At 27.9% G+C, this 25,057-nt stretch overlaps 4 protein-coding genes across 15 annotated transcripts; 1 reads left to right on the forward strand and 3 right to left on the reverse strand.

The window, feature by feature from the left end:
- Positions 1–225: 225 nt before the first annotated feature.
- On the reverse strand, positions 226–25,010 carry ClC-a (chloride channel protein 2). Of its 8 annotated transcripts, XM_035082102.1 has the most exons (10): positions 11,099–12,343; positions 10,895–11,032; positions 10,620–10,826; positions 3,450–3,735; positions 2,233–3,363; positions 1,924–2,154; positions 1,434–1,657; positions 853–1,353; positions 554–781; positions 226–474 (listed from the first exon to the last, which is right to left on the reverse strand). In XM_035082102.1, the coding sequence occupies exons 3-10, from the start codon at positions 10,683–10,685 to the stop codon at positions 286–288; spliced, it is 2,856 nt and encodes a 951-aa protein (XP_034937993.1). In that variant the 5' UTR covers positions 10,686–10,826; positions 10,895–11,032; positions 11,099–12,343; the 3' UTR covers positions 226–285. The 8 variants fall into 8 exon arrangements, with proteins under 8 accessions (XP_034937993.1, XP_034937994.1, XP_034937991.1 ...); XM_035082103.1 differs by lacking the exons at positions 10,895–11,032; positions 11,099–12,343 and adding an exon at positions 24,901–25,010 and having other exon boundaries at positions 10,620–10,704; XM_035082100.1 differs by lacking the exon at positions 10,895–11,032.
- Positions 7,719–10,008, reverse strand: LOC118066232 (uncharacterized oxidoreductase YjmC). Its single transcript, XM_035082109.1, has 2 exons — positions 8,728–10,008; positions 7,719–8,655 (listed from the first exon to the last, which is right to left on the reverse strand). The coding sequence occupies exons 1-2, from the start codon at positions 9,076–9,078 to the stop codon at positions 7,807–7,809; spliced, it is 1,200 nt and encodes a 399-aa protein (XP_034938000.1). The 5' UTR covers positions 9,079–10,008; the 3' UTR covers positions 7,719–7,806.
- Positions 12,479–15,193, reverse strand: LOC118066236 (vesicle-associated membrane protein 2-like). 2 transcript variants are annotated; one of them, XM_035082117.1, is made up of 3 exons: positions 15,036–15,193; positions 13,649–13,968; positions 12,479–12,848 (listed from the first exon to the last, which is right to left on the reverse strand). In XM_035082117.1, the coding sequence occupies exons 2-3, from the start codon at positions 13,962–13,964 to the stop codon at positions 12,793–12,795; spliced, it is 372 nt and encodes a 123-aa protein (XP_034938008.1). In that variant the 5' UTR covers positions 13,965–13,968; positions 15,036–15,193; the 3' UTR covers positions 12,479–12,792. The 2 variants fall into 2 exon arrangements, with proteins under 2 accessions (XP_034938008.1, XP_034938007.1); XM_035082116.1 differs by lacking the exon at positions 15,036–15,193 and adding an exon at positions 14,259–14,407 and having other exon boundaries at positions 12,480–12,848.
- Positions 15,591–23,304, forward strand: nSyb (neuronal Synaptobrevin). 4 transcript variants are annotated; one of them, XM_035082115.1, is made up of 6 exons: positions 15,591–15,735; positions 17,792–18,006; positions 18,085–18,164; positions 18,250–18,301; positions 18,554–18,614; positions 22,876–22,994. In XM_035082115.1, coding segments are annotated over exons 1-5 (363 nt in total). In that variant the 5' UTR covers positions 15,591–15,733; the 3' UTR covers positions 18,568–18,614; positions 22,876–22,994. The 4 variants fall into 4 exon arrangements, with proteins under 4 accessions (XP_034938006.1, XP_034938005.1, XP_034938003.1 ...); XM_035082114.1 differs by lacking the exon at positions 22,876–22,994 and adding an exon at positions 21,065–21,951; XM_035082112.1 differs by lacking the exon at positions 18,554–18,614 and having other exon boundaries at positions 22,876–23,304.
- Positions 25,011–25,057: the final 47 nt, after the last annotated feature.

Here is a 25,057-nt window from a genome sequence, read left to right on the forward strand (position 1 = left end):
TTTCTTCATCAAAAAAAGTCATCATTAATAAAAATAAATATATTATCTACGGATCCTGCCGCATTAACTCTACTTGATTATCTAATTTTTTTTTTCAATAAAAAAATGGGATTAAAATTACAAATTAAAATAACATCAAATTCAAAATTCTGTTACACGTACTTGAGGCCACGTCAGAAGATTGACGAGACTATCACAATTATTGATTCATTCATTAAAACATTCTTTTTTTTTTAATTTTAAAAATTTTTACTCTTTTTTGTAATTTTGCTTCGATTCTTTTCTTTAAACCTTATTATCAACAACCTTCTGCTCATCGTCAGTAATAACATCTATTGAATTTAATTTATCTATTTCTTTGACTTCTGAATCATTATCGCTCTTTGTTGTAAGACTTGAAACGGACGTCGTAGGATTTCCTTCTAAATGTGCGGGTAAAATTCCTGAGTTTGCATCTTCGATAGCTTTTCGTAACTGAAGAGTTGAAAAAATAAATACTGATAAGCATTAAGTATGAATAATAAGAAATATTAATTTAACTAAATTTTTTTACCTCTTTTAGCGCTACTACACCAACTAATCTTCCAATTGCTGTCACATAAGCATGATTAACACCCACCATACTGAATAAACTATGTACTTTAAGCAATGAAGTTCGCTCGACTAATTGAAATGGAGCTGGATCGATATGACAACGTGAAAAATCAACTTCAAGAGCCATTTCACTTTCTTCCCACCTTTTTTGATCTTCTGGTGACATGTCAATAACTCTTTCTCTTGGCTACAAAGTCAAGAATTGTTATTACAAAATAATATTATTATTTTTAAGCTGATAATTAAAATAAAATTTACCAATTGAACTTTCTTGGAAGTTGCAGGGCTAGGTGCTAACATCGGTGTGTGAGCAGTAACATTAGCTTCAGTACTATCATGCCTCGTGTTATTAACAGACCCAACTTCAGGATCAGGATCGACATCTTGAAGAGTTGCAGACTTTTTAAAAATGGCCTCAAATGCCAATCGGATTCTGCTTTCTGCTCCAGTTACTGTTGTATATGGAGTCATAGCAGGACTAACTAGTGGACTAAATCCTTTGAGTGTGAATGAATTAGTTTTTTTGAGAATTGATTTTTTTGGTTGGGTCCCAAAACATGGAGTATGATAAGTATGATGATCAGGTCCATTTCCTGCCATTGTTAAATCACTAGCACTTTGACGTTGCATTTTTAAAATATCTGGCGCTGGAATGACTTCAAATCTTGATGGTCGTCGTGTTCTCTCCTGTTCACGCATTTGACGTTCCATTGCTTCTTTTGCTCGTTCTTCAGCTTCTTTTTGAAGTTTTTGTGCTACCTAAATTATTTATATCATGTAATTCAATTTTACAGAGTGTCAGGTAATTTAATATAATAATAATTGATAAAAATAATTACCTGAAGCCTTCGTTCTCGACCAATTTGTTTCTCAATGAGCTTGATCAGTTCTAATCTCTGGATAGAGCCTAATAGAATCATAGACTCTGGATTATCAACAAGTGGAAAACCACGTAATTTACGATTCTCTTTTAAAGTTTCTTTCAACTTCTGATATGTTATTCCGTGATAAATATATTTAACATCTCGCACCATAAAGTCTTCTACATAAACATTGTACATTCCTAAAATAAGAAAGTAAATATTTTTTAATGAAGAAATAAAACTAAAAAATTTCAGAATCAAACAATATTAAGTTATATTTTAAAAATAAAAAAATTTATTCATACGTTATTTTTGTTAACTGAGATCACATATTTTAATATCTTACCAACAAGATCCTCATTTAAAGTTAAAAATGACAGCTACAGTAACAACACATTAGGTTAACAAGTGAAAAATGAGTGTTAGTGAATAAATTATCATACAAATAAACAATAATTATATTTACCAGAGCTAGACGGTAATAAATCAGGCAGATATGGCAGCTTTTTAATAAGAATAATACTGTCGTAGATGCTGGGTTGAAGTAATGCAGCAATAGCATTACTAATTAGCACAGCAATCATAATGGGAACAATATGAGTGATTTGCCCTGTCATTTCAAAAATTATGACGCTCACGGAAATAGTATGGGTGACACCGGCTGAAAACGCAGCAGCACCAACAGTTGCATAACCCCCTAGAAATTCCAAAATTAAACATTTCAAAATTTTTTTTTCTTGTTTACCACATAAATCATTCTGTTGAGAAATCTTACCTGGAGTGATAGGAGTGATGATTCCACCATAACGAACACCATTTGGAAACCAAAGAGCCATGGCTTCTCCTACAGCTCTTCCAAGAGCTGCACCAATTTTAAAAACTGGAATGAATATTCCCGATGGTACTGGGACAGTAGAACAAATAATAGAAAATATGAATGTAAAAAGAACATAACCAAATAGACCAACAAATACATCGGAATAAGGTGTTGTCCAATGTTTAACGACACTCATCTCTTCAACACTAAGTCGTTGTTTTGTCCAAGTAAAATTGGTAAAAAGACCATGAACTTGATTATGAGTATTTAATTCTCCGGCCATAAATTGACCAAGTCCAAGAGGGAAAGAAACTGATGCTACCAGTAGAGATACAATTCCCGGATAGAGAAAACGGTTTTTTTGTAAGAATAAATTCATGCTTTTATTTTTCCTCATGAATATGACATATTGACGATGAAGCCAAACATAAAAAGCACCTCCAAGTCCACTGCCTACACCAATTAAAGCAAAAATAAAAAGTTCTTGAGGATCAAATGGAAAATCCATTGTAAAATTTGTTGCAAACATTGCTGTAATTGTTTCTTCCCTCTGAAACCAGATAGCTAAAAGTCGGAACATGGTAGCACCACAAACAGCAGCAAAAAATCCTCTCCAATAATTTCGAACTGCGAAATAGACTGTCGTTACTTCAATACTAAATAAAACTCCTCCAATTGGTGCTGCAAAACATGATGCTACTCCAACAGCACAGGCAGCAGCAAGCATTTCACAATTTCTGCTTTCATTTTCGTAAATTCCTTGAAAACTTGTGACTAATTTTGATAAAAGGGTTGCCACAATACTGGCAATATGGACAAATGGACCTTCTTTCCCTAGAGGTAATCCTGATCCTAGTGTTGCTGTTAATCCAATTACTTTGGCTACTAATGTCCGAAATGTTAAATATTCTTTCAGTGCTACTCCACGAAGGATTGTTTTCATTTCAGGAATCCCAGAGCCAATACTTTGCGGTGCCACGATATGGACAAATCCAGCACTGAAGAGAATTAAACATACTGGAAGTGACACCCACGCCAAATATTGAAGAGCCGGATGCGAAGTTAAATCTTGATAAAGCCATATTCTGGCTACGAAAATAGAACGAAAAAATGGTAATTAGCTAGAGTGGTTTTAATTTTTGTAGTGTCCACTATTTTCTTTTTATTAAACTGACCATTATTACACATAGAAATTCCACGATCCATCGCGTAGCTAATCAATGCCATTATGATTCCTAGAAGTGCTAAAAAGACCCAGTCTTCTCCAAGCCTTGCTCCAGTATGTTTCCAAATAAATGCAAGTAATGCTAAAGCTTTTCGACATAATGGACCTCTTCTTGATTTTCGTAATTCTTCGGCACGTACTTTATCCAGTTTCCTTCTAGCCTTATCGTGTACTTTGAGTCTTCGTGCCTCTTCTTTAGCAAATTCACCCAAATCTTTGGTGTAACGACCATACATCTAAGAAATTAATTTCAAAATTAAATTAGAATATTTTTTATGATAACTTGAATATTAATTTTGGTTAATAAATCAAATTCACGGCAGGTTTAAACTCACCTAATAACAATCATTGGATCCAAACTACAGAATTCATTAAGGCAAGGCGGGAAAATACAGGAAGACAAAAAAAAGTCATTTCAAAAGCGAAAAAATGAAAAATAATGACATGACAGCTTAAACTTACAACGTATTCATCATTGCAGACAAAGTAAGCCCTGTTCAGGACACTGGCTGGCATATGAGATAAGAAGTTTGGTCTATCAATTATTCCGTATTTTTAACTCACTAATTAAACGTTCAAGTTACTGAGGAATTCATGGTTTATGAATGAAAATAATTAAAAAACATAAATAATGATGATGATAAAGTAATGAGACAAATTGAGAAACTTTCCAAAGATATATTGAGATGCTTGTGAAGATAGTCAACCGTTAACTGAAACGATTTGGTAGTCTCGACATTCGGATTTGTCGAAATTTGGCAACAGTCAGCAATTATTATTTTTAGATTGTAGCTGCTGCAAAAACTTTATCGGTGTTTCTACCTATTGTTTAGCAAACATGGTCGTTGAACAATCATTCATTGGTTGATTTGAGACACAGGTAAAATTAAATCACATCATTCAATGTATCACATTTTTCAACATGGTATCTTTATGAGTTCTGTTTGATCATTGCCACCAGTAATAATGATATATCGAACAATAAATTGTATTGTTTAGTCACAAAAAATTCATTGACATGAATAATTTCCATTATTTTATTTCTCACCCACTAGACAGATCAAACCGTCTGGGAAGAAATCCCACTTTTAACTGGGTAGAAATGCTGGCTTTTGATCATTTGGCAACCTCGACATTGGAAGCTATAACTTTGTCAAGAAGCTACAGTTATAAATAACTAAAAACCCCAGTAATATTGATTTAATCCGATATAGAATGATTAGCTTTAGCTTTTAAAAATTTATATAAACAATAACAAAAACATTTTACCAATAGTTCAACAATTTTATGTTAAAAAAAAATTCTAATTTCATTCGAGGCAAGTGTCGAGGGTTCTATTGACGTCAATAATGACCACGTCCTACTGGGCAATCGTTCTACTTTAATTTTAGTGATTGGACCTACATAATTAGCTTGCCATTGTCTATTAATAATTATTATACCTATTATAAGTAAAAGAAAAAAAAGAATTTTTAAATCCAACAATTTAATGAACTTGTGAATGATGCGTATGAATGCGTAGGCGAATAACGCCAAGCATACTTCTTCATGCCGGTCACGCATACGAGTCATGTGCATAACAAGACCAAGAGCTATTATCAAATACACATACGCGTCACTCGCATAATCGTTGAGATATCAACCACTGTAACGCTTTTCTTTCATGAAATTTAGCTATTTTCATATTGTATTGTCGTTGATGATAATAGTATCTAATACATCAAGATACAATTACAAAATAAACAAGGCCATCATTTCTACTTGACTTGTAGCTGTACACCCAAGGTCACGTTTGCTGACACATGTGGAGCTTTAGTTACATTTAATTTTTGCTCTTTGTTCAAGTGCGTGACAATGCTAGTGATTTGGCGGTGAATCAAAGAGTCGTCTAGACAATTCGGTCATATAATACAAAACTATAATAACTTTATTCTATTACTATTTCCCGCCAATTTTGTTAATAATAAATTAACATTTTAAATGCAGAAAAATTTTCATGACAACAAAATAATTTTCATATTATTTATTGATTTTAAATAAACATGCATGAATATATTACAGTTGTAAATGTACAATTTAAAAATACCATGCAAAGTATTAATATAAATAGATTTCCTTACAATTGTATTAATGTAGTCAAAAGGATCAAACTCCGGTTGGTCATCTTCTTTAGGTGGTGGGCATGGATAGAAAGCTTGCGATGGTCTATCAGAAATAATTACCATTCATTTAAGGATTCATTCAAATAATCAGACAAATGATAAGTGGATCAGATTATTGGATACCTGTTTGGTCGATTTGATCGACTTTCCCTTAATCTAGCCATCAATCTAGTAAAATCCTCCCATTCTTTATCGACATCCTCTTCATTGGCATCCATATGTGTATCTGGATGATGATGACGATGCCGATGATGGGTATTATCTTCTGATTCTTTTTTCACTACTTGGTTTGCCATAGTTAATTTTTATCTCTTATCCAAGTGTAACTTCATCCACACATCGTTTGAAGACTAATGAAGCAATTGAAGTGATGAAGAAGTTTTTTATTATTCAAATGGGAAATCTGATAAAAACAACAAATAGCCGTTTGACACCATTGTCAATGGTGAACTGTGAGTCACAATACTGAGCTTATGCGAGCCACCACTGCTTCAATTTACAAACTCATTAAACTCACACTAGTATATACGAATAGAGAAGGAGTGAAGAACACATGAAAAGAAAAAATGGCTAATGATAGTGGTACCATACCTGTAACTATGTCATCAATTATCTCCAGAATATTTAATGCCATAATTTTTATCTAATCTTACGGGTGATTTAGATGATATAAGAATCAAAAAATATAAAAACACTAGATAAAACAAAAATGAAATGTTTGAATTGTGCAGACTGTACAAAGTCATACCGTAATGGGTTACTTCCCTCACTAAAAGTAAGGGGAAGGGATCTCGTAGGAAGCTTCTCGGAGCTCAAAGTCACGAGTTATCTTCTTTATCATTGGTCAAAATGACCTCCTCATGATCAAGTCTACACACTTCTCAACTTATATTTAAGAGGGTCTCGCGGAGATTTATTATTTATCTCACTTTTATCCTCATGCTTTCAATTATTTTTTAATATTTTAATAACTTACCTCATCGTTCTTAGAATAAAAACAACAAAATTGTGCCATCGTTTTCCTTATTTCGTCTTAAGTAAAAAAAAAAGATTTTCTTTCGTAGAAGCAACAATTATGACTGACTACTAACTTAACAACTCGGCAGTGCGAAATAATACATTTTTTTACTCTACAACTTGTATATACTTTTGATTATCATCTCTAATATTAGTTTATTGAACATGAAAAAACAACGATAGCGGTGCTAGTCACAGAAGAAAAAGTTAACAATATTATTAGTGTAAATTTAAAAATCAAATTTCGCGCTCGATTATAGCAAATCATGATACTTTCAATGTTAATTTGCTGACTAATTTAAGAAAATCTCTATATAAATAATTGAATTGATTGGAAGACGGAATAAAACGGAAGTCCCACAGGTTCTATGACCCTCTGAAGAAGAGAAAAGGGCAGGATTGGAGATTGAATTAAAGTTGATGTGAGTCACATGACTACATTATTATTTCTTTTCCGCTGACGATAATTGGACTTCCGATCTCTTCAATTTCTCACTTCACACCATCTTCAAAGATTAAAAAATTTCATCTATTTATCTCTGAATCCATTCGTTATTATTCATGCTTTTTAGCATAGTTTATATTTATTGTTGATTAAATTCATATAAATAATTAATTTATTTTTTCTTGATTTTAATTAAAAGAAAATTCTGATCATTCTTTTTATCTTGTTTTTCTACTTCTTGAGTAATATCAAATATGCTCGCAATGTGTTTGGCTTCATTAGTTCTTTTATTATCTTTTGATTTACGTAACCTTGAATTCCAAGTATTCAGATTGATTAATTTGCATAAAATGAGGGCTTCCAAAATAAATAAATAAATGAATAAATATTTTCAATAATTCTTTTTTAATCGTAAAATATATAAGCCAAGTTTCAAGGCCTTTTTTTGTATCATGATTTGAGGATTATTACGTCATAGAAGTTAATGATAAAATAAAAGTTAAGTGGAATTATAAAATCATCAAATTACTTGCAAACATCAAGAACAATTTTTTAATATGCAAGAAATTGATGCAAAAATAAAAATTGCATGATCTAGAGAAAAATAAATTGATCGTTTTATTTATGGCGTCACACAATATTTTATAATAAAAAAAAACTAAATACATACTCAATTATTTTATTCAGACTTTTCTTTTTTTATCTAACTTCAATTTTTGTGTCCCTAAGTGCTCAGCAAGATTATTACAGATTTTTATCTGATTTGGATGATACTCAAGTCCACCTTGTGTATCAACTTTTTTCATTGATTCTCTTTCAAAATCACCAGCAACCATAACTTTCTCTTTACCAGCAGTTGGAAGATTCCGTAATTGGCACAGAAGATGACTTAATCTTTCCTGAGACCCTGGTCCAAAAGCTTGTGGATTAATAGCCATAAAACAATGTCCAATATTGGCAGTTTCGCTGCTTTCATTCCATTTTCTGATATTTGGACCGTAATTACTGCCACTCAAAATACCACACAGTAATTCCACCATAACTCCAAGACCATAGCCTTTGAATCCTGAATGTTCTTCAGCTCCTCCAAGTGGCATGAGTTTAGCAGATTCCAAGGCTTCTTTAGCATTAGTCGTTATTTGTCCATCTTTGCCTAAACCCCATCCTCGTGGAATATCAATTCCCTTATTGTTAGCTACTTCAATTTTTCCTAATGCAACGGCAGTCGTTGCCATGTCAAGTACAAATTGATCATTGGATGTTTTCATACCAATTGAAAGTGGATTAGTTCCTAGAGCTGCTTTAGTAGCTCGTGTTGGTACCATTAATGGACTGGAATTGGTACAGCTGAATCCAATAAGATTTTTTTCCATTGCCATGAACGTATAATATCCACAGATACCATAATGATTAGATCCACGAGTTGAAACCATACCTATTCCAAATTTTTGTGCTTTTTGGATGGCTAATTCCATAGAAAATTTACCAATAACTTGTCCGAGGCCATTTTGACCATCTACTAGAGCTATCGCCTAACGAAAAATGAGTTGATTAGTCAAAAATTGAGGAAACCGATCAAAGATAGAGATAATAAGAAAAATAACCTGGAAATCGGTAATGATGACTGGTTTTGCATGAGGATCTGTTAATTTTTTTTCAATGTCACTGACATACATTGGGAGCCGGTTCATCCCATGGCTGAAATGGCCTCTGTAATCTGCAGTCATCAAATGATGTGCCACCACGTTAGCATCTTCAGCAGTGGCGCCAACTTTGTGCATGCAGTCACCGATAAACCGGATGACCTCTTGCTTTGGTACGACAAGATCATCGACTGCTTGAGATTGTCCAATTATACTTCCACTACTTGTAGGCATTCCATTTGAAATGCTAAATAGTCTTGTAATACTTGTTGATTTTTTAAATAATAATTGACAGCTCATTATCGACGCCATAATATTTTTTTTCAACTTTTCTCTTAAACTTCACACGCGTCCACGGATAACTAAACAAATTTGTAAGAAGAAAATATATTCACTACAGTTAAGTCAACTGTTATCGAACTTCACTAAAGAAATGATGCATAAACCGTTAGAAAATTCTTTGAAGGCTTTTCTATCCAATAAAATACGTTCACTTCTAGTAGAACTCACGAAAATTAATAAAATTAACTAAGTGGGGATTTTCAAGGTCACTGGAAAAACGAGCGGGAAAGAATATGGGATTCCAATAAGAGTAAATGTTATACATGTCCTGTCACACCCAACTACCAACTGATTTTGGTAGACGTAATTATTATCTCGTGTTCTAAATGCAATTATCAACTTAAATATTGTATTACGTCGCATCTTGATTTATACGCAACACCTCTCATGGCCAAGAGTCTATTTGGAGCGCGCGAACTTTAAATATTTGAAATCCCTGAACTTTTTACCGATATCCACTAATTTATCGTGATTTTTTTGACCTTACCGACATATTTGAAAAATTATTTTTGCAATAAACATCACCAAAAATAATTATTGTATCATTGTCCTTTTTTAGTTACTCACAAATTAACGAATACATCATAACTCTTAAAACTAGTTATCCAATGTTTAATGATTGAGCATTAATTTTTTTGATTAAATATTGAAGATGGGCTATTCAAATCGGATGAATAGATGTTAAATCGCTAACACTAATCGATGATAACAGAATTGCGTCATTAGTACACACGTGGCGGAAACGTGTGGTCGATATTGAAGGACTAAAGTCTAGCGTCTTAAACGTAAGTGACAATTTGCCGTGATCAATTAACATGTCTTCTTTACAATCAAATTATGATTCTTTTATGGTCAATAAAAATACAATAATATTTACACTTTCTAACTGGTATTTACGATTATTTCGTTAGATTGTTGTCATCGAATAATAATGAATTATAAATGAAGACATTAATATTTATTAAAAGATAATGAAATATTTTATTAACATTTGTATAGTCTTAGTGAGAAAATTCTAGATGACACCTAAAGCTAACGTAGAATATTATGTCATTCGTATCTTTTTATAAGGATACACAATAACTATATCGTATGATGATAAAAATTTTTTTTTTCAGTTCGTTATCTTATTCTCTCGTTCTTAGCATCCGGCATTAAAAAATATACGTGAGTATTTTATGTGCAAAATTTACTCTTCAATTTTTTGAGATAAGAATTTTAATTTATGATCAAATATTCACAGTCGATATGTCAATTACAGAACTTGATTATTATAATTTATTACTTTTACCTGGATGTTTATTTTATCTTTTTTCTTCAATAAGAATCTTTCTAAAGTGAAAGTGATTCAGATTAATTGAGTAATGAAAATATGGAACATTTTAAAAATTATACAATTTATACATTATTATTGACAATTTTTGAATTTTCACTTTTTACAGAACAATTTTAAACCTGCCGACTAGATTTATTAACAAAAAAAAATTAAATAGCGTTATTTTGTGACTTACCAAAGTATTTTGATACCCCCAACCAAAATTGTTGTGATCCGATTTTTCATAATCCATTGGTGCCATTTTTTTTTTCTTGAATTTACTATTTAATTTTTGGACATTTAAAATGACTTGAAATTCTTAAGAAATTATCTTATAAAAATATCTTTTGACAATTCTCACTGCTTGCGTCTACTATAGTAAATAGTTTGCCGACTACGTTAGCTAAAAATTCATTCATTCATCAATAAGAAAAATCCATGAATTTAATTATTTCATTCATAAAATATTACCAGTTTGATAACAAAAATTTTCAGACCATTCTCTGATTTTAATGAAACAATAATTTTGGTAATTACTCAACAATCAAATAGTGATATTAAAATTATCTGACGACATGTATATTCATTATAATACATATGTAAATGAAACTAAATAAAAAAGAAAAATATTTTTATCAAACACTTATACATGAACACATAAATGAGAAGACTTACGATTAATACTTTATTTTGATTCTTGTATTAATCACTTCGAAATCACTAAATTATCTATCATGTCACACTTATATTACCAATCGCACAATAAACCAAAAAAGTAGGCCGAAGCTATTAATAAAAAATGTCAACTTATCGATATAGAGTTGTAAAATTATTTTATCAAAGCAAAATTTCTTCTACATTTACTAGAAATTATTTCGTTAAAAACATAAAATATTCATTTCAAGATATTTTTTATTTTATTTATTGATACTATATCACAGTTGATTGAAGTATTAATTAATTAACTCGACCAATAATTAATTTATTTTTAAATTTAATAATTAAACTATTAATGATAATAATAAATTGTTTACGACGACGCGCAAAGCGTCGAGACGTACGTCGACGTCTGCTCACTGTAACGGTCGTGAGTCAACTGATAGGTAAACTGTGATTCCTTTAGTAGTTTACTTGAATATTGAAAACTCTTTCAACTACTTGATACTATTCATTTCCTTAATCCTCTTACCCTCCCTTCCCATTATCATCACCATCATCATTATCATCATCATTCTTTACTCCGATCTTATTTTTCCTCATCACCATTATATGTAAATAAAAATACTATTCTAAACTATTTTTACTAGGTCTTTTCATTCAAACATTCTGCACAATCACTCATGTGACTTACATTTTTTTCTTTTTTTTTTTGAAATAATTCAAAACATTCTGAGAATAATGTAACACTGTTCTTCATCACTTCATAAGTATCAAAGGTTATTTCAACAACAATGTGTGAAATAACACATTTTTGTCTTAATTCTTTGTTTTCATTATATGATTCGTTTTTTTTTCCAAATCAATTGGTAATTTGAGATAGCAATAGTTACATAGTTAAATAACAATTCATTTGAATTATTCAAGTATTAAGTAACAATTTTTCATTAACAGAAAAATCTCTGTCAATCATGATTAATTCTATCACCATCAATTAACGTATATGACACTTCTAATTAAATTACTCACTTGATGGACTAAGATGGCTAAGATTTCCAAACAAATGAACAATAAAAAAATTAAGTAAGCACTACTACTATCAACTTATGATGATGATATATAATTTCGGTCACATTTTTTTGTTTATATTGATGTTGACAAATTATCTGATCAGATAATATAACAATTCATATGATAATTGAACTATTATTGTAATGAATAAAAAAAAAAGATAAGAGAAGAATTTTATGAATGTGAATGAAACTGAAAATGACAATTTAATTTTTCAAAAATAGAAAATGTATTAATAGACAATTATAAACATTTGTTAAAATGTATATATATTAATTAATAATATTAATTAATTGGATATTATTATTAGTATTAAATACAATCATTAAATCATTATTAAATGATTGACGTATAACAATAAAATGTAAAAATACCATTAAACACGCTCCATTTTACATTAAATAATTACTTGTGCTTGGACATTTTTATGATCATAATCTTTTAATTCCATGAAATACTCCTTTTTCCCCAATTTACTTCTAGACACTAGTAGATTCATTTCTTGACTTCAAGATAATATTTTTAAATACATATATGCATCACTTTTTATACTCGTTCAATTAAAAATGAATTCGTTTGATTTCTTTTACTTTCTAAATTATAAATGAGATTTGATTGATGAATAAAATAACATTTCCTTCTTAATTTCCTTTGGGTGGTGGTGTTGGAGATGCTTCAGAACTTGGAATTACAGATGCTATAACAGAAATATTTTTTTGTGGTTACAAACTATGCATTACATTTTTTTAATCGATAACAATTCTCACGACTACACGGTAATAGAAATTTGATAAGTGTAAATTAGAAGCATTGCGGTTTTACTGTGATATTAAATTGCTGAATAGAAAAAATTATTCACAATTTTAATAGGTAGAGTTTTCATGCTCAATTTCTTCTAACAATTCTTTTTTGATATTGATTGATTATTCTTATTGTGAATGTGATACGTATTTTTAAAAAAAAATAATCGCTCAATCTTAATACATTAATTTGTCAATAATATAATTACTTTTCTACATAAAACATATCGAAATTAAATAAAATAAAAAAATAAATAAAAACTGTATGTTCTATTAAATTTACTACAAAGTAAAGACAATTTATGTCTAATGTTGTATAAATGAACGAATTTACTAAAAACCTTGAACAATGTATTACATACAATTAAAAATTAATAAAAACTATTATTACTCATTATCAATCAAATTGAATAAAACTTTGAGAATATTATATATAAATATTGTAATAAAAACATCAGTTAAATAATCGTTAGTAACAATGTTAAACATCAACAACGTACTTGTTTTTCACAGTAAAACAGCAACAAAAAAATACTAATAATTATTAAATTATCATTAATAAAAAGTATAAAACCCAGTAATTAGGTTTCAACAAAATTGATTTCTAAGTAATGATACTTGATTTTGATTCTTAGTCATGTTTAACTAGTGTTAGTTAATGTGTGTTAATATTAAAAATAGAAATAAGGTATATTACCTATAATTATGATCAAAATAATAGTACAAATGATCCCAATAATAATCATCATTTTTAAGTTTTTCCACCAATATTTTCTTTTTAATTTTCCAGCTTGTTGCTCAAATTGTGCTGCCCCCTGTTGCAAAGCGTCAGCACGGTTATCAAGTTCTGACAATTTCTGATCTCTTTCTAATACTTTTTCAACATTTACTTTCATAATATCAACAACTTCATTAACTTTTGCTTGAGTTTGTTGTAGCTTTTTTGATGAAATTGTCGGCTGTGATGTTCTACCACCCAAATCATCATCACCAGAGTAACCGCCACCGTCCATAGTCCTGCAAGTTAATTTAAAAACTTGTTTAATTATATGTACACGCCCATAACCTTCTTAACAATTTTACGTAAGTTTTCAAAGTACAATAAGTAATTAGTTTTTTTTAAATGAAATTTTTCTTATTTAAAATAATAGTTTAAAAAACAAAAATTCATTTCTCATGATTAGTTGCATGTGATTCAGCTGCTGACGTTATAATTGACTCACTTTAAAAAAAAAATACTACTTATGGCTCGAACTTATGTTTAAAAATACTGCATCTTTAACCGAAAGAATGTTTACAATACTTACGTAACTAATAAATAAACACAGTTAATTAAATAAAGATATTAATATATGAAATAATAATTGTTTCTTCTCAAACTGTTAAATATTGAAATAGTTGTTCTTTTCATACGACACGTCGCGGTGAGAATAACGGACTGATGATTTAAAGATGGCGAATGACCATGACGTCATAATAAAAAATAGTAGGAGTAAACATCCTGGAAATTTGTTATTTATCGCATGATTGTAAATAAAATTACTCTAACAACATCATCATTGAAAGTAAACAGTTAATTAATGTTTGTATATTTTGATGATGTGTCTTTATTAATAAAGCTTTTGCTATTATAAAGGAAAATAAAGAAATGTTTGTTGTTACTTGTTGAATTTAAATTTCGAGCCATTTCTTTTTTACCGACTAATGAAACTGTTTTATCGTATACCATCTTTTTTATCAAACGTCGGCAGCTTGTAATTTTTTATTTGAATCGATTCAAATTTAAATGACAATAATTTAATTTATATTAATATAATTCCAGTTTTAATTATGATAAATGTAAAATAATAATTAATTATATACAGAAACATTTAATTTCTTTAGAACCAATATTTTAAATGTTAGAAATATTGGATTTTAAAAAATTAAATTGGCGTTTAAATAATTGAATTGAAACATCTATAATTTGTATAAAATAAAACCATGTAAAATAAGACAGATAAAAATGAAAGAAAATATATACAATTAAAATGGAATAAGATTAATTTAAATAAGTAGAAAAAATAATTATAATTATAACTTACTCTTTGAATAAATCATTGTTGATGAAGAATGAATATTTATCGTTAAAACCATTACAAAATAAATGTAATTAACCGTCAACACTTGTCGATTACGAGCACTCCAATTCGAAGCAAAATATTAATCAGAAAAAGATCAAATGTAATAAAATTGAGTGAAAGATTTTCTTCACAAGGGTGTTACAGAATCTAGAATAAAATAATGAGAAAGGGGCGGATCTGTAATTATTGACTGGTTTTAAAACGCAAGCGCAAATAAAAGGCGCAACCGCACTATTAGAGTAAGTCTCTCGATTCTCGAAAATATTCGATTGTTAATAATCTATTCGATTATTGAAACAGAAATTATTATTTATCAGCTTAATTATCAAAATCTGTCACTAATAACTAAATAAATTCAAATAATTAATGAATAATTATTCAATAAAGAACGAAAACTTGGAAAATTCGGTCTTTCAGAAGACTTTGTAAGAGTAGATTTGATATTGTTAAAAATATTCGAGTAATCGTTTGATGTGATATCGCGTTATATAGGATTCGATACTCGACAACAGCCGGAAAATTTATCAATACCGGCCACCAACCCAGTCATCGGCAGTCGCGTCGAATCTTACGTGAGAACGTCAGAAAAGAAAATTAGTGAAAGATTATAACGTTATAATTTACAACAAGTTTTAGCTTCTCACAATTTATCAATAAACATGTAAGTAGAACAACTATTAAATACATCTAACAAATACAATAACTTATTTTCATTAAACTCTCCATGAAAATATTGGAAAAATTTCTAATGTAACTATACGAACGTCCATTTAATTTTTTAAACGTCTGTAAGGAAAGCCTGCGCACCCTTTTAAAAATATTTTGTTTGCTTTATCATAATTTTTGACGGCCATTTATCAATACCATCAAAATAATCATTTTTTCTTTTATATAAATCATAAAAAAGGTAATTTTTAAAAATCAATATATTTAGCTTTCAATGGAATTATTTCATAAAAATGTCCTTTCTGGACGACAATCGATTGTATTGCACACTTTCTTGGCTACTGCAACTTCTCAATAAAAAGTCAATGCGGTATTATATAGATACTGACTCATCGTCTCACTTGAAACGAAAAAAATAATGTAAAGGCAATTAAAAAAAAAAAAACAATTTAAATAATTTATATTATTTGTTTGTGTTATATCTAAAACGATGGAAAAATTTTTACAAATCATTTCCATTTTCTATATTTAAAATCAATCGATATTTATTCGTGTATTTTTATCGTTAATATTTTATTTACATCTGATAAAATCATTTTTGTTCCCAATCGCAATTCATCATAATGTAAATTGCTGTCATGAATTTAAATATAAAAAAAATGATGATTGAGATTTTTTTTTTTATGATTAATTTTTATAATTAAACTAGAAAATATGAAACGGAAGTGAAGACGGTTACGGGAGAAGGAAAGATCAGGAAGAAATAGGAGAAAAGTAAGAAGGTGGAGCTCGGGGTTAACCCGCGCCGTTGACCTTTTACTCATCTTTATCTTTGACCTTTCCTTCTGTACCCCCAAGGCACCCCAGGGAACAATCGATTTTTATCATATCAACTAAAACAACCACGTGTATTTTTGTTCTATGTTATTTTAGAGTTAATAAAACAGTAAGAGCATTAGATTGATATAATTAATAACAAATAAATAACAATTAAAGTACAAGTACATCTAGATGCTTATCATAATTCTTCAATTGGTAACAAAAAATTAGTTGAGTTAAACCATCGAAATAAAAGAAAACTTTCATCAAGGCTTAACTGATAGTTAATCAATCCCAAAGAAAGTCCAAGTCATTTTTAGATACTTCGAGAACTTGGAAATATCAATATCATTCTAGAATATTTAATCATAAACGTAGGTGTATATTAATCCATTTGCTTTTAATAAACAGGAATAAATCAGAAATCATTAAATTGTTACGTCAAAGTTATGACTTTTTTGATCTTTAAATCCTTTTATTACGTCACTCAAGTAATTACGTAAGGTGGGATGGAGAATGAAATGAAAAGATGTCAATAATGATATCTTTATTACAAAACGTTCCCAATTGAAGCTGTCAATTAATAGGAAGATTCATTGTATCAAATAATAATTCATAATTTAACGTTATAAACAAATGAAAATTTTTGATAAAAAAAAATGATACAATTAATTTCATTTTATTTTAAATTTAGAAATTACTATCAAGCTGGTACGAACCTTCAAACCAATAGCTTGGAGTAAATAATTTTTTAATTAATGGAAAATTGATGATCAAATACTGTACACAATGTACTTAATAACGCATTCGCATCAACATATTTCCATAATTATGTTATCATAAAATCAATCATATTCTTGATTAACATCATGAGTTAATAGAAAATGTTAATTCTTCTGAATCGATTAACAAAAAAAAAACACCTTTTTGTTCTTCCATGTTAAAACTTATCATTTTATTACAATACGTGAAGGATCAAATGAACCGATAAATTTCCTATCAATTTGTTCGTATCAATAAACACCAGCAAATAATGGTTCAACCAATTGAAAATTAATGGTCAAATATTTACCAAAAGAGTGTAATACTCAAGAATATTAGTTTATTATTATTAAAAAAATAGTTATTTCAATTAACGTAAGATAAATTGCAGAAAAATAATTCAAGAATAAATCAAATGATATATGAGTAGTGAAATATGATTATTATCAAAAACTTTTTAATTTAATTAGGGCAACTGAAGGCGGTCTCGCGCCAGATGCAGCTGCTCCAGGAGCTGGTACTGATGGAATCGTTGGGGGTCCCAGGACACCTCAACAAATTGCATCACAAAAACGTTTGCAGCAAACACAGGCTCAAGTTGATGAAGTTGTTGATATTATGAAAACAAATGTAGAAAAAGTACTTGAACGTGATGCAAAGTTATCGGAACTCGATGATCGAGCTGGTAAATAGTTTTTTCTTTATTTTAATATTTCTTTTGTCCAAGCTAAAATATTTATTTATAACGTGTGCTTTTTTTTAGATGCACTGCAACAAGGAGCATCACAGTTTGAACAACAGGCGGGCAAACTTAAGAGAAAATTCTGGTTACAAAATTTAAAGGTATGAATATGTGTTCCAACTAAGATTTTTACAGCCAATTATTTTGTTCATTTTGTTAAATGAAATTTTTTTTTTTATCGAACAGATGATGATTATTATGGGAGTAATTGGACTGATAATATTGGCTATCATCGTCGGTAAGTAATGAAAAAAAAAATCATATTTTCAATTAAGAATCATAAAACGAAACAACCATTAAAAACATTTACTTATCAATGTTTTATACATCAGTGGCTATATACAAATGTTCGATGTGATGATTGTATTTCGGTGTATCTACTTTTAATTATTTTCTGAATATAAACACAAGTAACACAAAAAAAAATCAAAATAGAAAAAAAAAATGTCTTCATCTAACGTGCATATTGTCTTTGTTTTTCTTCGTCTAGCGAACTTCATGTAGGCGCGCAGAGATTGGTGGAAGAAAAAATTTATGTATGAGTGAGTCAGGTAGTGCAAAAAAACCCATTAAAGAACAAAAAAAAAACGAAATTCTTTAAAAATGCTTTGAAACATCAACAAAACATTTTTAAACGCGATTTGTGTTTCTCTGTCGTAGGAGTATGAACCCTGTATCGGATGTCTAATGTTTCTGTCTCTCACTCTATATTATTTATTTATTATTTTTTTATTGTAATTTCTCTAATGTTTATATATATAAACCATAAACAATCTATCGGTTATATATATATATACTTATCTATATATGTCAATGTTGTTTTATTGTCTCTTTAGGATTGCTGGTGTACTATTTGCTGTATTTTTTTATAATAACAATTGTAGGGCCCACAATAAACAAATAAATTTTCTTATAAATTTATTTAGTAAATGAAATAATGATATCTATGATAAATCATTATTTATTAAGTCAAGTATCATTATTTGAGATAATGAATGTCTAGCTAATTAGGCCCAAACTGTTGTTATGTGTCTGTCCGTTGTAATTTTTTTTTTCCTTTTTTTTTGAACGATTTTTTTTTGAAGCTAGTCCCAGGTAAACAACAGAAACAACAATTATAACTAACTAACCACTTTTTCACTATATACTTGTATCAGAAATTTTTTTATTATTATTATATACATTTAGACTCTTCAAATGTCGAGGGGTAAGCATAAAATATCTACAGTTATACTATTTTTCACTAATTCTGATGTTTTTTATCTTAATATTTGTCAATTCTACCAACAACATTTATATATATATATATATATTTCTCTTTGAACATATTTATTTTAGCATGATTGCGCAATTAATTAATTCAGCAACAAATATATATTTATAATTTTTCTCATTCAAAATGTACATTTTTATAATCTTGAAAACACATCAAATAAATAATATAAATACAAATAAACAATTAACAATTATTAACAGTATACATATCTTCAATCTGGGACGGTCTTCAGTTTGGAAAATGGCTTCTTTTAACTTCAAATTGATTAAGTTGAAAGCTTTTTTGCAATGCATGTTTTTTTTTTTTATAATAATATATATTTTATTTCAAAGTATCTATTTCTCATTTTTTCTGTAAAAAAATTAAGGGAAAAAGCATGATTGATGTCGTTATGCTTTGACAGAATGAGATTAACATTCACGTGATTTTATAAAAAATAATTGTATTTAAAGCTGCGCACAATCGATTCACGCATGGCAGAATGACCTATTTAAGTGGGGATAAATGACTATCACTGGCCTAGTTGCATGCTATTGGTCCGCAATATTATTATTATTATTATTATCGAACTGTTGAACGCACGCGGACTAGTGTATTCACACTTACTTGTGTGTTATAATCTATCTAGCCCTAGTGTCCTACACTTCCGTTTCCGATTTTTTTTTGTTCCATTTCTATTTTTGATTCTCATCATTTTTCTTTTTTTACGATTCTAATCTCATTTCTGATTGAATTTTTTTATATTGTTGATTTTAATTATTTTCCCTTTAACTTCAATAGTAATTTTAAATTTAAAATAGATTTTCTTTCACTTTTTTTTTTTCATTTAATTAATCAATCATTATGTCATTTTTATTGCTTAAGGAGATCTAAGCTTCTCATAAATAACAATGGAATTTATTTTGAAATATTATTTTTTTTTTATCTCAATCATAATATATTTTTTGGATAATTAATGTTCATATAAAAAAACATTCCAACTTTTATCGATTTAGAAAATTAAGGATAATTTAAGAATTACGTTCTATTTTACGATTAACATTATTTTTGAAAGAAATTTAAGGGAATTAAATTGAAGATTTTAATTTTGATTTTATTTTAAATTAAAATTCAACTAAAAACGTAAAAAAAATTCCAAGCTTGAGCTTAATTATAAGATTTTTAAGTAAATATTTAACAAAGTAAAAAATGAGCTTCAACAATATTCTTTTTTTTAATAAGAAAAACATATTACTTAAAGCTTGATATTCATTCTAATAATAATAAAAATATTCACTTTTAATTTCGTATTCAAGAGCTTTTGAAAATAACTCATAAGAATAAGATATTTTTAAAATTTCTTTGCCAGAAGTTAGCTCGTTTGAATAATAATTATTCAAATTCTGAAGAAAGTTCTACTGACTAAAAGTAACTCTATATCTCTTTAAGTAAATATATTATAATCAATATTTTTATGTGCTCATAATTATTTCTGATTTTTCTTTGTTCTTTTAACTTTTATCTTTATTATATTATTATATTCATATTGTTTACATTTATGTTCTTATTATTTTTTATATTTATTTATGTCTTATCAATGAGATATCAACATTTGATTTTTTATTATTTTTTACTTGGTTAATAAAACCTAGTATCTTGTTTATGACAATACTCTTGCTGATTATTTATGTCAACATGATTGATCAATTGGCCAATTATTAAGAAAAAAATTTGGGTTATTTTCAGGATTAATCCTCAGCGGAAGCAACACGAAAGAATGAATTAATGATTGAATTTAATGAACAAATAAAAAAAAGGATTTATGAATAAATAAAATATAAAAAGTTAACAAAAAAAAAAAATATAAATATAAATTATAGATATAAATAAATAATATATGTATAAATATGAAAAAAATGATGTTGCGACTCTTCCAAACTAATTGATAAAGGGAAAAAGGAGCGAAGAAAAATAGAAATCTTAAATTAATTAACTAAAAAATTAACTAATTCACAAAAGAACATAAAAAAAAATTCTTAAATTATTAGCTCCCGCTCTGTGTCTTCATAATTAACAATAAATATTGAATTATCTAGCAAATCCTCGCGTGGTCGTATAATGTGTAAATATAATTGTATTTCTTCGAGCATTTAGTCTACAGAATTGTCATTAATTCGATGCAAAAAAAAACAAAGCATAATCGTGTTCCTCGTAATATTAATTAAGATTTAAAGATTATCAGAAAAAGTGATAAAAATATGACAAGAAAAATTTTGAATAATTAAATACCATGTTGAAATATCAATTGATTCATAATTTTCTCATTCTGTCTGTTTCATTCTCACGAAAATAAAAAAAAAAAAAGACATCATCAACAGTAAACTAACGAATGAACACCGAAAAAAACGTATAATCAGTAAAAACCCATATGCAACCATGAGAAACAAGTAAAACTAAAGAGAAAATTATGACAACAAAAAAATTAAGAAGATATATAAATAAATGAAAATTTATGAGCAATTGATTAGTTATGTTTTAAGGCTTAATAATAAATTCAAAAAAAAAAATTGATAACAAGCATATAACAATAAATAAAATTATTTACCAATGTTATATGTTAATAATTATTAATAAATTCTACGATAATAATAATGATAATAATAACAATAATATTAATTAATATTATTCAATTAACAAAAATACTGATAATAAATAAAATATCAACAATAAAAAATTATTGACGATTTTCGTTGAATTTAGACTATTTTTTTAAAAAATAATCAACAAATACTCCAGATGGTGATCTACAAATAAAATCTCAATAAAAAAGTGGTAATTTTTGATACTTTGCATAGAAGGTGAGAAAGAATTATTTATATACAAAAAAATAATTATATTCAAGCATGTGAAAGCTTTTGCATGAAAATTTACTGCAAATTTCCTCAACAATTTTCTTCTATCATTATGATAATATTAAAACTAACTTTTCACTATAAATAATCATTAATAATATTTCCTCGTTTTCACCATTTTTTATTTTTATTTTCCAAGAACATGAAGCAAAATCATTATCCATTTTCATTAGTTAATGGGAGAAATTTCTGAACTTTAATTCCATTAAAGGTTATTATTATAAATTTATAGACATAAATAATGAGGGAAATATCATGTGATCTATAATTTTGTTTCATGTTCTTCTATAATACTAGATATATATATATATGTAATAAACACTTTTCTAACATTAAAACTACAATAATTAAAAGAAACTAATAAAACTTGACAGACACATAACAATACAAAATTTATTTGTTTATTTTTAGGATACTATTTGTTTAGTTTTCTTAATAAACTTTTTTCATGTAAACAATTACTATTATATATTCAAGAATCTAAAACAGAGGAATATATGATCATCAGAACAATATACTCACAACTATCAACTGTTTAACTGTATAATAATAACTTGTTAAAACCTGCCTGTCGTTTGTTGGAATTTTTCAAAACTAAAATTCATTTTAATATTTGAAATTAATCTATTTTCATTCAATTTCTAGCGAAATTTATGCCAGAATCTGCGCCAGCACAAGCTCCACCTGTTTATCAATATGCTCCACCACCGGGTGCACCAGTTGGACAACCTGGTGCAGCTCCAGCTGGACCTGCTGCTGGAGGTGCACCACAAACAGCACCAGCAGCATTTGTTGGTACGCTCAATCAGGGAATTCTTCGCAGTGTTATGTAAAGAATATCAGTAATCTTTTAAAAGATCAAACTAATTTCGAAAAAAATGATAACCATGACTTCAGTTCAATTATAAGAATAATTCAAATATACAATGAATTTAGTGAAAATTCTTTGCGTTGACCTTTAGATAATGGCAAACATAATTAAATTATTTATATAAAGACATATGTATTTAGATAAAAAAAAAAAATCAATTATAATTAATTAACAAAATCCCACCTAAAGTAAAAATAACTATTATGTGCTAATAAATTATAAATAAATGATAATTAATATTAAATAATAATAAATAAACATAAATAAATTCATGTATTATGTGTATATAATATAAAAATGTTATAGAAAATATTTCAATTGCATGAAAATTTGATTTAAAAAGAAATAAATTATAAAAACCAATTGCATCAAAAGTCGAAAGAACAAGAATTTAATTTGTAATATAACAAATCAATATATTGGAGTGAAATTTAATAAATAGTTATAAAGAATAAAGAAAGTGACTTTGTGGATATAATTATTGTTATCAATAAAATTTTTCCGATTATTTAAATAAATAAAAATTCTTAGATCAAACGATAAATTTATTATTAAATTCAATAATTTTTTAAGAAACACGTCTATTTTCACTTTCTCCTCAATACTTTTTTTAATTTACTCTGTGCAATGATAATAAAAAAAAGAATAATAAATGATAAAAAAAAAATTATAGAGCAAAGTACAGAATGTATACTTATTTGTTTAGGATGCAGTATAAGCTACAATTTCGATGTTAAATAATTTAATAATAAATTAATTGATAAGAAAAATGTAATATTATCACTTATATAAAATATTCACCGCGTGACTATATTCTATTCTCTATTTTAATTAGAACAAAATGATTCATTACTTCACGTAATATATTATTTACTCATTTATCAATTCAATCAATTTAGTTGATAATTTCTCATTGTAAAAAATTTTCAATTATCAATAAAATAGGCCTACATAAAAATTTTAACATCTCCAATTTATTATTTATCAAAATAAGATTATTTAATCCCTAACAAATGGTGAGAAATGATGAAGTAATCTATAAAATTGAGAAAATCATATAAATATAAAAAAAGTAATTTCATTGGATTAAAGAAAAAAATGATATACTCTACTCTATTGAAAAATCGAGAGAATCAATTGAGTGCAATCTAGAGCAACCTCATGGTAAATTGGAACTTGATAGGGATGAAAATCTAACTTTGAAACATTAACATGCCTTATCAAATGTGAATAATCATCCTTTTCGGCCAATGCCATATTGACCTATATGAGTATTTCAATATCCTTGATGACATATGTGTGATTAATATAACACAAGTGTTCAATCGTAAACCTGAAGAATACTGATTCTCTTCAGCCATTTCATCAAGTATATCTTCAAGTTCTTTGAAGTTGAATATTCAATAAAAAAAATTGCTCAATTAGAATCAAAGCTGAAGCTTTTATTAACTCGGTGACTTGATCATATTGTTTGATAAAAATTCTTCATTCTATTCTATTATGGTCTTTATTTTTATTGTTTCTTACTTATCATTTTCTTCCATTTTGGAATTTAGGATATTAATGTAGCCTAAGATGATGAAACTTATTTATGAACAGTATTACTTTGCTAAAATTAATACGCTTTGACGCATATTTATGTTTTTATTTGATAAGAAACAACAATTTACTACGCACATGTTCATCTGTATATCTATTTAGAACGTAACTCAAGCAAGTTTGAGAATTGACAAAAGTTTATATTAACATTTGAACTGATGAAAATTTTCATTAGCTAATTCAATAATATTTAAACTTACCAATTTGACGAATGTAACAGGTTGTAATCATTTATTTCATTGTTGTCATTGTTAAGAAACTTTTTCTCGTGCAAAATAAAAGCGAAATCGGTAGCGTCATTTGTTTTTTGTATTTAACTGCCATTTTATGACGTCATAACTTCAGCCCTCATGTGTT

The sequence above is a fragment of the Chelonus insularis genome, unplaced genomic scaffold, assembly GCF_013357705.1.
Source record: "Chelonus insularis isolate UGA/USDA-ARS -01 unplaced genomic scaffold, ASM1335770v1 contig_338_pilon, whole genome shotgun sequence".
NCBI lineage: Eukaryota > Metazoa > Arthropoda > Insecta > Hymenoptera > Braconidae > Chelonus > Chelonus insularis.